The sequence below is a fragment of the Elephas maximus genome, chromosome 7, assembly GCF_024166365.1.
Source record: "Elephas maximus indicus isolate mEleMax1 chromosome 7, mEleMax1 primary haplotype, whole genome shotgun sequence".
NCBI lineage: Eukaryota > Metazoa > Chordata > Mammalia > Proboscidea > Elephantidae > Elephas > Elephas maximus.
The window spans coordinates 117,791,146-117,806,980 of NC_064825.1; the positions used below are offsets into that span (position 1 = coordinate 117,791,146).

At 38.2% G+C, this 15,835-nt stretch overlaps 1 protein-coding gene and 1 pseudogene across 1 annotated transcript; one reads left to right on the plus strand and one right to left on the minus strand.

Annotated features, from left to right (window-relative positions):
• Positions 1-7,928: 7,928 nt before the first annotated feature.
• LOC126079875 (olfactory receptor 9G4-like) lies at positions 7,929-8,855 on the plus strand. The gene has a single exon (XM_049891235.1). The coding sequence runs from the start codon at positions 7,929-7,931 to the stop codon at positions 8,853-8,855; it is 927 nt and encodes a 308-aa protein (XP_049747192.1).
• A 1,764-nt stretch (positions 8,856-10,619) lies between these two features.
• Positions 10,620-11,554, minus strand: LOC126080550 (olfactory receptor 1013-like; annotated as a pseudogene).
• Between the last annotated feature and the right edge of the window lie 4,281 nt (positions 11,555-15,835).

The following is a 15,835-nucleotide window of genomic DNA, read 5'->3' on the forward strand; positions in this document are numbered from 1 at the left end:
AAAATTACAGAATGTTGTCACTGGCGAGAAATATAGACATGTTCTAGTTGTGAACGTTTTAATGAAGAGTTATAACAAGGAAATCCATGAATAGATTTATGGGGATTTCTGAACCTTGTAAAATTTTGGGTGATTGTACATATGTTCTTTTTTTTTTTTTTGGTGATGTGGAGGAGTAGAAACACTTTTTTTGCCAGGATTTCAAAAAATTAAAAGCCATTTATTATTTGTAGATAAATAAAGAAATTCAGGAAGAGAAGAGTTGTAGAACACACACAAACATACAATTTGGATTTTTAGTAAAACAAGAATGAGAATGCAAATCTTGAAGTGAAAAGAGGAATGACGTTGTCTTTAGTCCATTCTGTCTCTCACTTCAACCAAATGTGATGTTGACCTATGTACCCAAAGACAGATGTGTATGAAAGGGCTCTTAATCTGTTCTATCATATTGTATTGCTGCAGCTGTTATCTATTCTTATCTTTATGAAGGATTCTACAAGAGAGGCTAACAAATTGGAATCATAGAAGGTTGGTGCTAGAAAAAGGATCAACCAAATTTTTCCTGGGGGTGAATGGTGTTCTAAAGAGGAAAGGTGATATTCTTCAAATAATGAAGATGATTAGTGTCAGGACTGGGTCCCAATCACAAGACTCCTCCATCCAATGAACTTTCTACTTCTAAGCCTGCCACTCTTTTGTCAAATTACATAAGAATAAAACCAAAAGCCTGTTGCCTTTGTTACAGGTTAGGTCTCCTCAGCTCAGGACTAAGACCTGCTTAGGTTCTTACCTTCTTCTAACCAAGAATGACCAGGAGAGGCTCAGAGGTTCCACATGAACAAAGGTTTCTTAGAAACAAAGTAAAAGTTTCGCTAGGGAGAGAGGGAGAGGGGTTCCCACCTACGCAAGCCTCCAGTCTCTCAACCGGACAAAGGATTTCATAGGGCTTAAAAAAGTTCTTAGGTTTGCTATGAGTCAGAATTGACTTGACGGCACTGCCTTTTGGCTTTAGGTGGGAAAAAGGTATTTATTCATTAGATGAGTGGAGATTTCTAGGAGAAGGGCAGAGATTATGGAAATCACTTGCGCTCGCAGTTGGAATTCGAGATGGACTTCCTTGCAGAGGTTGCTGGAACTAAGATGGAGTCTGTCACAAAGGCTGCCGGGGTGTTGAACAGGACTTGTTCTGGGATGTTGTGCATACGTGATGCTTCTGGATCTTGGTTAAAGCCCTGGCAAGGGGTCTCTGTTCACGTTTGTCTCATGTGTAAGGTCATCCATAGGCCAAGTTGATCTTTACTGTGTATGCGCTGTACCTGGTGAGGCCTTGCAAAAACAACTCAGGAAGATTATCAATAATTTATAGCTGGTCAAGCACACAGGGCTTTGAAATGTAGCCCCTCATCTTGTCTAAGCACTTAGTTTGTTAATTATAAGTAGTTTTTGGGTGCCAGTAGCAAAAAGTATATGGTGGTTTGTACTTAGGTTTAGATTCAGAGACTAACTATGGCTGGTCAAGCACACAGGGCCTTGAAATGTAGCCTTTATTTAATTCAGCCAGCCTCTCTTCCCTGTCTCACTTTCAAGTTGATTCCTATTCATAGGGACCCTAAAGGACAGAGTAGAACTGCCCTGGCGGGTTTCCAAGAAGTTGCTGGTGGATTCGATCTGTGGACCTTTTGGTCAGCAGCCCAGCTCTTAACCACTATGCCACCTGGGCTCCTAACATAAACACAGGTGACAAAATATTAAACCTAAAGATTTTAGAAAGACTATTAATGACACTCTGGTGGTACGGTGGTGAAGAGCTCGGCTACTAACCAAAAGGTCAACAGTTCGAATCCATCAGCCGCTCCTTAGAAATCCTACAAGGCAGTTCCACTCTGTCCTTCAGGGTCGCTATAAGTCGGAATTGACTCAATGGCAATGGGTTTGGTTTTTGGTATGAATGATATCACCATTCTGCTTACACTGACTGTAGAAAATTTTCCTTATTTTTCTTCCTCAAGCTGAGCTTTTACTAATGTCAGGTATTATTCCTCTCTCTCAGAATAAAAATATTTACCATTCGTTAAGTATATTTGATGTCAAACACCGGGCTATGCATTGTCCTTACATTTTCCCTAATCCTCAATTTATCTTCTTACATAGGTATTGTTTTTACCTTTTTTAGATGTGAAGAAACTTAAGTGGAGGGATTGTTAAGAGGCTTTCCCAAGATTACAGACCTACTAAGTGGTGGAATTAAAATTTGAACTCAGGTACCATTTTCATTATGCAATCCTGCCTATACCAGACCTGTCTGCTCTCAGCTAGTCTTGTTTAAGTGTCTGTGGTCAGCTGATAGCTCATTTGGGGCTGGATAACCTAGGGTGACAGAGACAAACCTTCCAAATGTCTCATTATCTAGCAAGCTAACCCAGGCTGGTTTACATGGTGGTGGCAGAATTCCAAAGTGATTAAGAGAAGCATCAAAGCCTCTTGAGACCCAGGCTTAGAATTCTTGGGACTCTGCCTAGGATGCATCCTATTGGCCAAAGTAAGCCACAGGCCACCCAGATTCAAGGGGTCGAAAAATAGGCTCCACTCTTGAAGACGTGGGAAGAATTGTGGCCACACTTTTTTTTGTTGTTTTTTGTTTTGCCGGGGGGTGGTGTAGAAGGTATGGCAATATACCATGTAGATTATTGGTCTGTGATTTAGTTTACCTTCTTCTGTTTTAAACATTAGATTTTGGGTACTAATAAATGGGATGATTTGTAATACAGTTATATTGAACACAGAAGTGAGAATGATGATACAATATGGAGTCTTTTAATGGAATGTTCTAAAGTTTTTATCAAACTTATTTACCTACCCTTTCTAAGACTTTGTAGATTCTCGTGAAAAAATAGATGCAGGAAACTTTTATTACCAATACATATTTTAGAGAATCTTACCTTTAAGACTTCCTCAGCACATTAGGATAAATTACTACGTAAGTATGAATTTCTGTTTGTAAGGAGCCTGAGACTCTTAGTTGTTGAGTCCTGTCTACCAGGATAAGGTCACAGTGTATATAAAAAATAAAAAAAAAAAGTAATTCTATCTGGAATGTTTTAATGTCTCCCTTTTCTGCCTTGGAAACCTTGGTGGCATAGTGGTTAAGAGCCATGGCTGCTAAGCAAAGGGTCTGCAGTTCCAACCCACCAGGCGCTCCTTGGAAATCCTATGGGGCAGTTCTACTTTGTCATATACGATCGCTATGAGTCGGAATCAACTCAACAGCAGTGGGTATAGGTTTTCTGCCTTTATCTTTACAAGACTTATCTCTGTAAGTAATAGAAGAATAAAGATTTCAGAAGTTCTTAGTTAAGAGGAAACCTTTGTTTCCCTTCAATACATTTCCTGACCTGCAGCCAGAGTAGACTTTGAAGCTGTAAATCCAATCCTATTACTGGTACACCTCTGAGATATTGTGGGTTTTGTTCTAGACCACTACAATAGAGACACACCAATTTTTTTGTTTCCCAGTGCATATAAAAGTTATGTTTACAGTACACTGTAGTCTATTAAGTGTACAAAAGCATTATGTCTAAAAAAATAACATACATACCTTAATTAAGAAATACTTTATTACTAAAGAAGGCTAACCATCATCTGAATCTTTCGTGAGTCATAATCTTTTTGCTGGTGTCCATGCCTGCTGACTGATCACAGTGGTGGTGCTGAAGCTTGGGGTGGCCCTGGCGATTTCTTAAAGTAAGACAACAAAGTTTGCTGCATCTATTGACTCTTCCTTTCATCAAAGATTTCTCTGTGATATGCAACGCTGTTTCATAGCATTTTACCCACAGTAGACCTTTCAAAATGGGAGTCAGTCCTCTCAAAATCAGCTACTACTTTATCAACTAAGTTTATGTAATATCCCAAACCCTTTGTTGTCATTTCGACACTGTTCACAACACCTTCACCAGGAATACACATCATCTCAAAAAATCAGTCTCTGCTCATCCGTAAGAAGCAGTTCCTCATCCATTAAAGCTTTATTATGAGATTGCAGTAATTCATTCAGTCACATCTTCAGGTTCCACTTGTAACTCTAGTTCTCTTGCCATTTCCACCACATCTGCAGTTATTTCCTCTACTCAAGTCTGAAACTTCTCAAAGTCATCCATGAGGGTTGGAATCAACTTCTTTGCAAAATCCTGTTAATATTGATATTTGACCTTCTCCCATGAATGACAAACGTTCTTAATGACATCTAGAATGGTGAATCCTTTCCAGAAGGTTTTCAATTTACTATGCCTAGCTCCATCAGAGGAATTGCTATCTATGGTAGCTATAGCTTTAAAAATTGTATTTCTTAAGTAATAAGACTTGAAAGTCTAAAGTACCCCTCGATGCATGGGCTGCAGAATGTATGTTGTATTGGCAGGCATAAAAACAACATTAATCTCCTTGTACATCTCCAGCAGAGCTCTTAGGTAACCAGGTGCATTGTCAATAAGCAGTAACATTTTGAAAGAAATCTTTTTTTTCTGAGCAGTAAGTCTCAACAGAGGTCTTAAAATATTCAGTAAACCATATTGTAAGTAGATGTGCTGTCATCCAGGCTTTGTTATTCCATTTATAGAGCACAGGCAGAGTAGGTTTAGCATAATTCTTAAGGGCCCTAGGATTTTCAGAATGGTAAATGAGCACTGGCTTCAATTTAAAGTCACCACCTGCATTATCCCCTAACAAGAGAGTCAACCCGTCCTTTGAAACTTTGAAGCCAGACATTGACATCTCTTCTCTAACTATGAAAGCTCTAGATGGCATCTTTTCCAATATAAAGCTGTTTAGTCTACATTGAAAATCTGTTGTTTGTTGTTCCACCTTCATCAATTATTTTAGCTAGATTTTATGGCTAACTTGCTGCAGTATCTACAAGAGCACGTGCTTCACCTTGCACTTTTATGTTATGGAGATGGCTTCTTTCCTTAAACCTCATGAACCAAACTCTGCTACCTTCAGACTTTTCTTCTGTAGCTTCCTCACCTCTGTCAGCCTTCATAGAATCAAAGAGAGTTAGAGGTTTGCTCTGGATTAGGTTTTATTTAAGGAATATTGTGACTGATTTGGTCTTCTATCCAGACCACTAAAACTTCCTCCATGTCAGCAATAGACTGTTTCACTTTCTTATCACTCATGTGTTCACTGGTGTAGCACTTTTAATTTCCTTCAAGAACATTTCCTTTGCATTCACAATTTGGCTAAATGGCACAGGAGGCCTAGCTTTCACCTTCTCTAGCCTTTTGACATGCCTTCCACACAAAGCTTGATCATTTCTATCTTTTGATTTAAAGTGAGAGACATGCAACTCTTCCTTTCACTTGAACACTTAGAGGCCATTGTAGGATGGCCATTGTAGGATTATTAATTGGCCTAATTTCAATACTGTTGTGTCTCATGGAGTAGGGATGCCCAAGGAGAGGGAAAGACTTAAAGAATGGCCAGTAGTGGTGCAGTCAGAACACACACAACATTTATCCATTAAGTTCACCATCTTATGTGGGTACTGTTCGTGGTGCCCCAAAACAATTACAATAATAACATCAAAAAAGATCACTGATCACAGATCAGCATAACAGATGTAATAATAACGAAAAAGTTTGAAATATTATGAGAATTACCAAAAACATGAAGTGAGCATGTGCTGTTGGAAAAATGGACCCAACAGATTTGCTTCACGCAGGGTTGCAAAAAAAAAAATCTTCAATTTGCAAAAAATACAATGTCTTCAAAGTACAATAAAGTGAAGCACAATAAAACAGGGTATACCTACACTACCTCATAATGGCAGTGGCTTCCATTCGTGCTGGCTTAAAGGCCAAAACTCTTAAAACAGCTTCCAATAAGCTTTGTGATTTAGTGTCACCTCTGGCTCATCTGCTATTACCTTGCTCCACGCCATCTTTCTTTAACCTTTCTCAGTTCCTTGAACTCACCAGGTTCTCTCCCATCCAAGGGCTTGGATATCTACCCTTTCTTCTTATGGAACTGTTCTCTTTCTCTCCTTACCCCTACAAATGCCATCTGGCTGAAGCTTGTCAATTTTTTTTTTGGATCTTATTTAAATATCTCCTCTTCAGGGAAGACTTTTTGAGCAGTAGACCAGAAAGTTTATTTTATTACTTATTTACCTCTTGGGAGAAAAGAACATGAACTATAGTAATCGATTCATCCAGATTTTTTCCGTTTTAAGCCAAATTATATTGTATTAAAAATGTATTTAATTTTTTAATACAATATAATTTGGCTTTTAGCAGTGACATCACTACAGCGGTATGGGGGTGTGAACCACCGCAAGTGACACTATCAGTGGGGGTGACACCAAAATGTCTACAGCAGAATTTTTTTTGTATAAATATACCTGTATCATAAAAAGAAAAATATTTTTCATAAGCCGAGTTTCCATGTATCACTATATCTATGAGGCTAGAACTCTGTTAATTTGCTTTTTGAACTTTCTAATGCCTTCAAGTCAGAGGTGCCATTATTTTCCAATTACAATGATGTTTCCAATCCTGTGGTTTTGCGTACACACACCACAAGCACACACTGTTTTCTTTGCTGATGGTGATTTTATTGTGGCTGATTTTCTTAAATTTGTTAAATTTTCTGGTGTTTTTTTCTTTTTATAGCTACAATATTGTGGTCGTTAGTATTTGTGAACCTATATCAATAACTTTTTTTGAGAATGAAGTAGTAATTAAAGGAAAAGAAGGAGTGATATAAGCGAATTGCAATTTACGAGTAATATTAGTACAAAAAACATTATCAAGGATTATGTATGCTCTGGTAGGAAGGAGATCCATGGGGGAGGTGACACCATGAGTTGTCACACTGGGCAACACCAACCCTACTGATGCCACTGAGTCCCAGATATATTCCCTTATATAAACATTGATAACCTAGCTGGGAAAGTTCAGAAATACCTTTGAAATAGTGACTATGACACAGCTTTTTATACATTGAACATATATTAATCACATTTCAGTTAAGACAAAATGTATTCAAGCTTAAGCAGATTCAGAAATAATATTATAGTGTACATATAGATGGCAGCACAACACTGGCTGTGAAATTCCTAGTCTGTATGAGATTATTATGGGGAAATAGGTTCTGGGAGTAATCTAGTTTTGTTGAAGTCTTGAGTAGATAAAGATAAGTAGCCAGAGAAAAGGTTGGGAAGGCAGATTTAATCCAGCCTTTTGAGAATCTCAGGTGTAGGGCTAAAGCATCTGTACTTTATATGCTAATGAGTACCAAAACTAAACCAAGCCCATTGCTGTTGAGTTGATTCCAACTCATAGCAACCCTATAAAACAGAATAGAACTGCCTCATAGAGTTTCCAAGGAGCTCTCGGTGGATTTGAACTGGTAACCTTTTGGTTAGCAGCTGTAGCACTTAACCACAATGCCACTAGGGTTTTAGAGATCCATTATGTACTAATAGAGAAATGGAATAGTTTTGACGACCCCAAGCTGCTTTTTTCCAGTGTCATTAATCAAGTCATGTCCTTTATGAACATCATCAGCCATACTTGAAAAATGAGTACACCCATGCTTCACTTCTTAACAAGTAAGAACAATAGACCTTGAGCTAGAGTACTTAGTTGGCATCCCGGTTACAGTGCTGACTTGGGTTTACCCCAAAAGCGAATGTTTTAAACACTGAAAAAAATTGCAGTCTTCTCTTGGATTCAGCTTTCTCTCACTGCCATTAGAGCCAGAGGGAAGCCAGTTGGCTACTGGGATATCAACCCAAATTCAGTAATGTTTTTACAATGATGCCTTAATTCATATCCTCATTTTGCTTCTTACAATAGAAAAACTAGCGCTTTTTTTTTTTCCTCTCTCTCTCTCATAATCTTTATCAGACTTTCACCTCTGTGGACATGGAAGTGAGAAATCGAACCATCCTGACTGAATTCATTTTGGTGGGCTTCTCAGCAGACACCCAGTTGCAGCTGATTCTATTTGGAATATTTCTGATGGTCTATTTGATAACCTTGTCAGGGAACATGACTTTGGTTATCTTAATCAGGATTGATTCGCGTCTTCACACACCTATGTACTTTTTCATAGGCAACCTGTCTTTCCTAGATTTCTGGTACACCTCAGTGTATACCCCCAAAATCCTAGTTAATTGTGTCTCAGGAGATAAACGTATTTCCTTGGCTGGCTGTGGAGCCCAGATGTTCTTTTCCTGTGTTGTAGCCTACACTGAGTGCTATCTCCTAGCAACCATGGCTTATGACCGCCATGTGGCAATTTGTAACCCCTTACTCTATTCAGGTATCATGTCCAGTTCTGTCTGTACTGGGCTAGTTGCTGGTTCCTACATTGGAGGGTTCTTGAATGCCATAGCCCACACTGCCAACACTTTCCGCCTGAGTTTCTGTGGTAAGAATATCATTGACCACTTCTTCTGTGATGCACCACCATTGGTAAAAATGTCCTGTACTGACACAAAGGCCTATGAAAAAGTGCTCCTGGGTGTGGTGGGCTTCACAGTCCTCTCCAGCATTCTTGCCATCTTGATTTCTTATTTCAACATCCTCCTGGCTATCATGAGAATCCGCTCGGCCACAGGAAGACGCAAAGCCTTCTCAACCTGTGCTTCCCACCTGATCTCAGTCATGCTCTTCTATGGATCCTTACTCTTCATGTATTCAAGGCCTAGTTCCACCTACTCCCTGGAAAGAGACAAAGTGGCTGCCCTGTTCTACACTGTGGTGAACCCATTGCTCAACCCTCTCATCTACAGTGTAAGGAACAAAGATGTCAAAGAGGCTTTCAGGAAAGCAATACAGACAATATGACCACAAAGATGAAGGCCATCATTTATCTTCTTAATGAATGCTCTTACTGTATTTTCCAAATCATTGACTTATATACATGTTTGAAAATATAGATCTATTTCAATTAAATTCCACAAGTTAGATTTAATAAAATACTAAGTAAACAATTCCATAATTTTCATTATGTTGTTGTTTAGGAGGTATTTAGATTATAAAAAAGAATAATTTTAAATTCATGGAGAAAGATAGCTCTACAAATTTGTATGTCACCTTAAAAAGAGTGATTTCTCCCTCATACAGTGAGTACACCACAGTATTGGCTCTCAATCCACATCACACTATATGCCCCCACTAGAGGAAAATAACAGACTCAGGTGGAACAAAATGAAACAGACAAATAAAAAAATTAAAAACCACTCTATCCTAGACTCATCGTTTCTTTTCTTCTACCAGAAAACTTGAACTTTAGAGAAAGTTTACAGCTCAATATCAGACACAGAGCAGATGTTTAGTAAATATTTTTTTCAATACTCTCTAGGACACTGCAAGTTAACAACTATTAGTTCCGTTTTACAAATGAGGACTTTGAAGCTCAGAAGTTAGACCTTTGCTACTGAAAAATTATAACTACTGCTGAAATGAACACCTTTACAAAATGCATCTAAATTGCTATTTTAGGACAAAGAACTTTAGCCACTTCACTGCTTGTATTGGTTCTGGCTTTTCTGATCTTTCCTCAACTGTATTTATTTTCTAATGGGTCACTGTGCACACTCTATTCATCACAAAATTCTTAACACTCTGTATTTGTCTATCACCATGGAAACCCTGGGAGTACTCGACTGGAAGTGTTTGGGATGTATTCTACAAGTTTTAACACTCTGTATAACATTTTCTTCACATTTCCATAGTAACCATCACATAAGAAATAAAGAAAAGTCAAGTCAATTTCAGGGGAGACAGCCGTGTAAAAATTAAACCTTTGGGATCTCAGAAGTAATACATACATCTGTTTGTTTTACATTAAACCAAGATTCCTTTAAAAAAAACTATATTAATATTAAACTGACTCTTCCTTGTTTCACATTAAACCAAGATGTGTATTTTTTTTAAAACTAAGTTAATATTAAACTGGAGCCCTGGGAGGCACAAAAGTTCATGTGCTCGGCTAGTAACCATAGAGATTGGAAGTTAAAACCCACTGGGAGGTGCCTCTGCTTCTGAAAAGTCACTTTGTTGTTCTTAGGTGCCGGAATCCCTTTGAAATTGCAGTTCACCTATGTAAGCAAAACAAAGTACTGCTGGGTCCTGCACCATCCTTACAATCTTTGCTATGCTCGAGCCCGTCTTATAGCCACTGTGTCAGTTCTCTTATTAAGGGTCTCCCTTTCTTTCGATGACCCTCCCCTTTACCAAGCATTATGTCATTCTCCGGGGACTAGTCCCTCCTGATAACATGCCCAAGGTATGTGAGACAAACTCTCGCCATCCTCGTTTCTAATAGCCATTGAAAACACTACTGAGCACAGTTCTTCAAAACACGTGGTCAACATAAGTCTGTTTCAATTTGACTCAATAGCAACTTTCTTTTTCTGTTGCTGTATATTCTATAGTACAGATTGGAGTCTGATCACTACGAAAACAAAACAAAGAATCTAAAACAAAGAAATACATCTTTTTCAATAAATTCTTCTAATAAAAAAGAGTATTTCTTATTCCAGTTCCCCAACTTGCCCTGAAGCAATCCGTTATTACTTAGCATTGGGTTAAGAAATTTATGTCAATTTAGGCTTCTAGTTGTTTTAACTTAAGGAGTTTTTTCAGAGCCTCTTTCACATCTTTATTCCTCAGACTGTAGATCATGGGATTCAACGTGGGAAAGACCACAGTATAAAATGTAGAAACCATCTTGTCCCTCTCAAGGAAATAACTGGTGATTGGGTGAGAGTAGATGTAGAGAATGGAGCCATAATATAAGGTGACAGAAATCAAGTGGGAGGAGCAGGTAGAGAAGGCTTTGAGGCGGCCCTGGGTGGAGCGGATCCTCAAGATGGCGGCAATGATGAAGAGGTAGGAGGCGAGTATGAGCACAGTGGGGGTGATGACATTGGAGGCCAGAAGGAAGTACAGCATCTCCTGGTAGCTGTCTTTCACATCACATGCCAACTTCACCAATGGTGGGACATCACAGAAAAAGTCATCAATGATGTTGTCACCACAAAAATCCAATGTGAATGTGTTACTGGTGAGTATTGTTGAGTTGATGAAACCTCCAGTATAGGTGCATATAACCAAAAAATGCACAGTCTTTTTGACACGACCTGGGCATAAAGCAAGGGGTTGGAGATGGCCACATAGCGGTCATAAGCCATGGCGGCCAACAAGTATCACTCACTATATGCCAGCCCAGCAGAGAAGAAGAACTGAGCAATGCAGCCGGCAAAGGAGATGCTTTTGTCCTCAGAGATGCAGGTCACTAGGATCTTCGGGGTATAGACAGAGGAATACCAGAGATCCAGGAATGACAGGTTGCCAATGAAAGAATACATAGGTGTGTGAAGCCAGGAGTCATTACAGATCAATGTTATGAGCATGGTATTTCCCATCAGGGTCACAGAGTACACACCAAGGAACACCACAAATAGGATCAACTGCATCACAGGGTCTGTTGTGAAGCCCACCAGGATGAACTCTGTCACATTGTGATTGCTCCTTTCCATGGCTAAAGGAACCTTACCTACAAATGTAGTTTTGTTCACTCAACTCAAATAAAATGAAGACATTCTATGTACCAGGTATATGTGATGTTTTCAAGACTAAAGACATTAGAATTCAGAGTTCTGAGCAGGAATCTTGACTTGAGAAACTGATGGTAGTTCTCTGAGCCTCAATGAATTCATTTCAGTAAAATGTATTTGTACCAGTACAGCCATAATGCTGCTGGAGTCTGTTTATTATTTTCAAAATAAAATTTTTTGAGCTTCAGGTGCTGTTCTAGGCCTTTCTTCTAAAGGAGTAAACAAATAAGAATAAAAAATAAGTATAGAAAGATTTGCAGATAATGTTAAATGTTATGAAAAAAGTAAAAGTGGGTGATGGATTTAAAAAAAAAAAAGGTGGGAAAGGATCTAATTGAATTTAAACACCAAGGGAAACCCTCCCTTCCTTTATTTCCCAGAAGAAATGGGCAAGTTGTTCAGATCCCATGAGAGGGAGGAAGGTCCCTGCAGTTTGCAAAATGTAGTTATGCAAATATAGAGAAAGTTTTCCCCTCAGCTACCCTAGAGGAGCCTTTAGTACAATTATCATAAATCCCAAGAGTGAAGACTAGGTTAAGAATCAGGGTGAAATTTCAGAGTGGAGATAAATGATCAAATCCATCTGGTTACATCAAGTAAATCAAATCTGACATCATTGTGAGTATTTCAGTGTTGAAAAGCCTGGAATTTAGCATTATTCTAAAGTATCAAACATTACCATTTTGCACTTGGCATTATCCTATATTAGCATTTAGCATTATTCTATAGTATCAAAAATTAGCATTTAGCCTTATTCTACAGTAACATTTTTTAATTGCTCCTTTATACTCCTGAAATGAAATTTATAGATCATTTAAACTACTTATAAACATATATATGTATGGAAATATACTAAGCCTAATGTAAAGTTAAATAAAAGGAAAGTTGTTTATTATATAATTATTACACTGTAATAATTACAGGAATTATAAAAACCAATGTCAATTTGAATATGCAAATACTGAAATACTTAATGAAACAGATACTTACACACATATATAAAATCCTTATGAATATATCCATGATTCAAATATCAGAAATGACATTTACATTGGTAACAAGATTTTTCTTATAAGTAGAACACTTCTTGATAAAGTCCTCAACAAAATAAATAACAATCTTCCCTCAATTTTTAATTCCTAGGCAAGCTCGTATATATTAAAGCCTTGGAAAACGTACTTTGTGGATATTTAACTTTTTTCTGGAATAGCGAATAATTCTTGGTAAAATCCTGAACAAACACATTATGATTGTCTCTTAATTTTCAGTCACTGCATTTCTAGAAAAATTCGTATGTATGAAAGCTTTGCAAAATATGTATTATGTTTATTTTTAAAGTGGAATCAGTTTCAGATTCTTTATCATAAAGAGGTTCACATGCACAAATATCTATCAAGACTGTGTATAAGAAGTGGTACATTTTGTTTGTAAGGGGCTGCCCCATGCATGCAGAACACCTTTCATCTTTGTCTCCTAGATACTAAATGGCCAGGAGGGGCCTCAATCTTTGTGACAATCAAAAATCTGAACACATATTTCAAAAATGTTTCTTAAGGGATTTTACTACTTTGTTAAGAACTTCTCCACAGCTATGCAAATTGCTTTGTAATTCTTCATAGCATTCTTCTAGGAATTACGTGAAGGATAGAAGATAACTGGAGAAAATCATTGAGTGGTCAAATTGTCTGCAGTGATATAGTGCTCCATCCACCTTTTCATGAGTCCACTTCGTCACTGGGGTCAAGAGGCGATAGGAGCTCACTAGAAAGTTAATGGAGCCCCTAGGTGCCTAGGTGGCACAAAGAGTAAGCATTCCACTACCAGCCAAAAGGTTGGTGGTTCAAACACACCCAGAGACAGTTCAGAAGACAGGCCTGGCAATATGGTTCCAAAAGGTAACAGCCTTGAAAGCCCTGTGGAGAAGTTCTACTCTGTAACACACAGGGCATCATGAATTGGAATCTTTTTGAAGGCAACTACCAATAACAACAAAGGTGTAAACTCCATGAGAGGAAGGATTTTGCCTGGTTTGTTTATTACTATATCCCTAGTGCCTAGAATATTGTCTGGCATATAACAGATTTATAATCAATATTAGCTGAAGGAATTAATAAATGAATGAGTGAGTGGACCACCCTGATTCTGAAGAGAACCAAGTGAACAGATCTTTTCTAGGTGATCTCGTAAAACCACCAGCAGATTCGTGTGGTACCTGGACATATTTCCTGGCACCAGTAATCCCTGGCATTTGTGTTCTTTGCTGATACATATAGGAAAAAGAAAAGAAATCTGCCCACAAAACAGTCAGACTGACCAAAGAGCAGATCACTTCTTTTCTCAACTGAGCGGGTTTGTGAAGGAGTTTCTCAGGTTTTCAACAGTTGCCCTTATATGTCATGATGGAGGTGTCAGATGGAAGCATGTCTCAGAAATCAGAGCTGACTGCTAAAACTGGAGATGGCTGGGGTATCAGAAAATACATTTGACTTTTAAGCAAATAACTTGGATTCAAGTTCAGTCCCCATGACATAAATGCTGTAGGACCTTGGAAAAATCACTAATCCACATCGGTTAGCCTTAATTTTTTTTCATATTATAATGTAGATATAATTTTTCTCTCCCTAGGGTGGTTATCAACACACAAAACAACAACAGGGTTGCTGAGGGAAGCGACCCCAAAAGGGTTGTTGTCAAGGTTAAAAGGAGATAACCCATGTGAAGGCTGAGCACAGTGCCTGTCAGGTGGTAAACACTTAAGCAAACAGTGGTTCTTAAATTCAGTGCACGTAAGAACAACCTGGACTCCACCTTCAAGATTTCAACTTGACAAGATATGGGTGAAACCCAGGAATCTGCTTTCTCTCAAGCAGTCCAAGTGTTTCTGATGCAGTTTTTTCTTAGATCGCATCTGAGAAATGCTGAAATGAATATCAGTTATGTTATTAATATTATTATTGTTGTTGTTATTATTTATTATTTCAGCAGCCCTGCATACATTGCAGTGTTGTGAATAATCGAGGATCTAACCAATGCAAAGATTTGCACAGTGTTATACATTTAACAAGATGAGCAATAAACAGATGCTGATGTCAATTATTTCAATCGCTCTAGATGTCAGTTGTTACAGTGGTTAATATCCTGCCAACTGAAAGGTTGGAGGTTTGAGTCTACCCTGAGGTAACTACTACTAATGGGAATGATGATAATTTTCACATATGATTTTAGGAAAACTTAAAGAGGATGTTGTATATAGAGTGCTTAGTACATGGTTTGACATGTGAAAAATATCTATCATTTCGTATGTAAGTAACGATGTTACACTGCCGTAAAGCTGTGGTATTGCTTTTTTATGTAAAATATTGCATGAGTAAAATTTGTATCCAAAAAAATCTCCTATGTATCCTGATACATGTTCTCTCTTCTAATCTTGCATCATTCTATACTCTGTCACAAATACCCTTTGCCCTACTGTCCTCTCAATTCCCTTTGTCAGTTTGTCATAATGTGGTGGCTTGAGTGTTGCCATGATGCTAGAAACTATGCCGCTGGTAATTCAGATATCAGCAGGGTCACCCATTGTGAATAGGTTTCAGTGGAGCTTCCAAACTAAAACAGACTAGAAGAAAGGCCTGGTGATCTACTTCTGAAAACTAACCAATGGAAACATTATGAATCACAACAGAACATCATGTGTGGTGAAGTAGAAGGCCAGTTAGGGCCACAGGGACCCTAAGTGAAATGGATTTGTACAATAGTTGCACAGATGCACTCGAACATATTGGTGATTATGAGGATGATACAAGACTGGGCAACATTTTATTCTATTATACATGATGTCAGAATAAGTCATAGCTGATTCCATGGCAACTAATGACAGCAATGGCCAATCAATGACCTAACCATCCGTCATGGAGCCCAGTGTGGTGCTCTGTACTTTGCTTCCCTCGTCTTTCTATTTATGTTCTCTGCTCTGAGCTCTGTTGCTTTAGAGATGGTAATTCTCTTCTAGTGTGTTTCAGACACTTTTCAGATTCTTAGGAAAAGCCATAAAATTACTCTCACAAGGTAAAAAATAAGACACAACAAAACAAAAACCCTCATAACTCAACCTGGCACAAAAACAAAATGGAGCCCACATTTTCTTGATGTTTCCACTGAAATCCACCTATGGACATAGTTGAGAGCCTGGCTTGAAGGGCTGAG

Bases quoted from the DNA above. Each gene is read 5' to 3' on its own strand.
- LOC126079875 (XM_049891235.1), top strand. From the start codon at position 7,929: ATGGAAGTGAGAAATCGAACCATCCTGACTGAATTCATTTTGGTGGGC.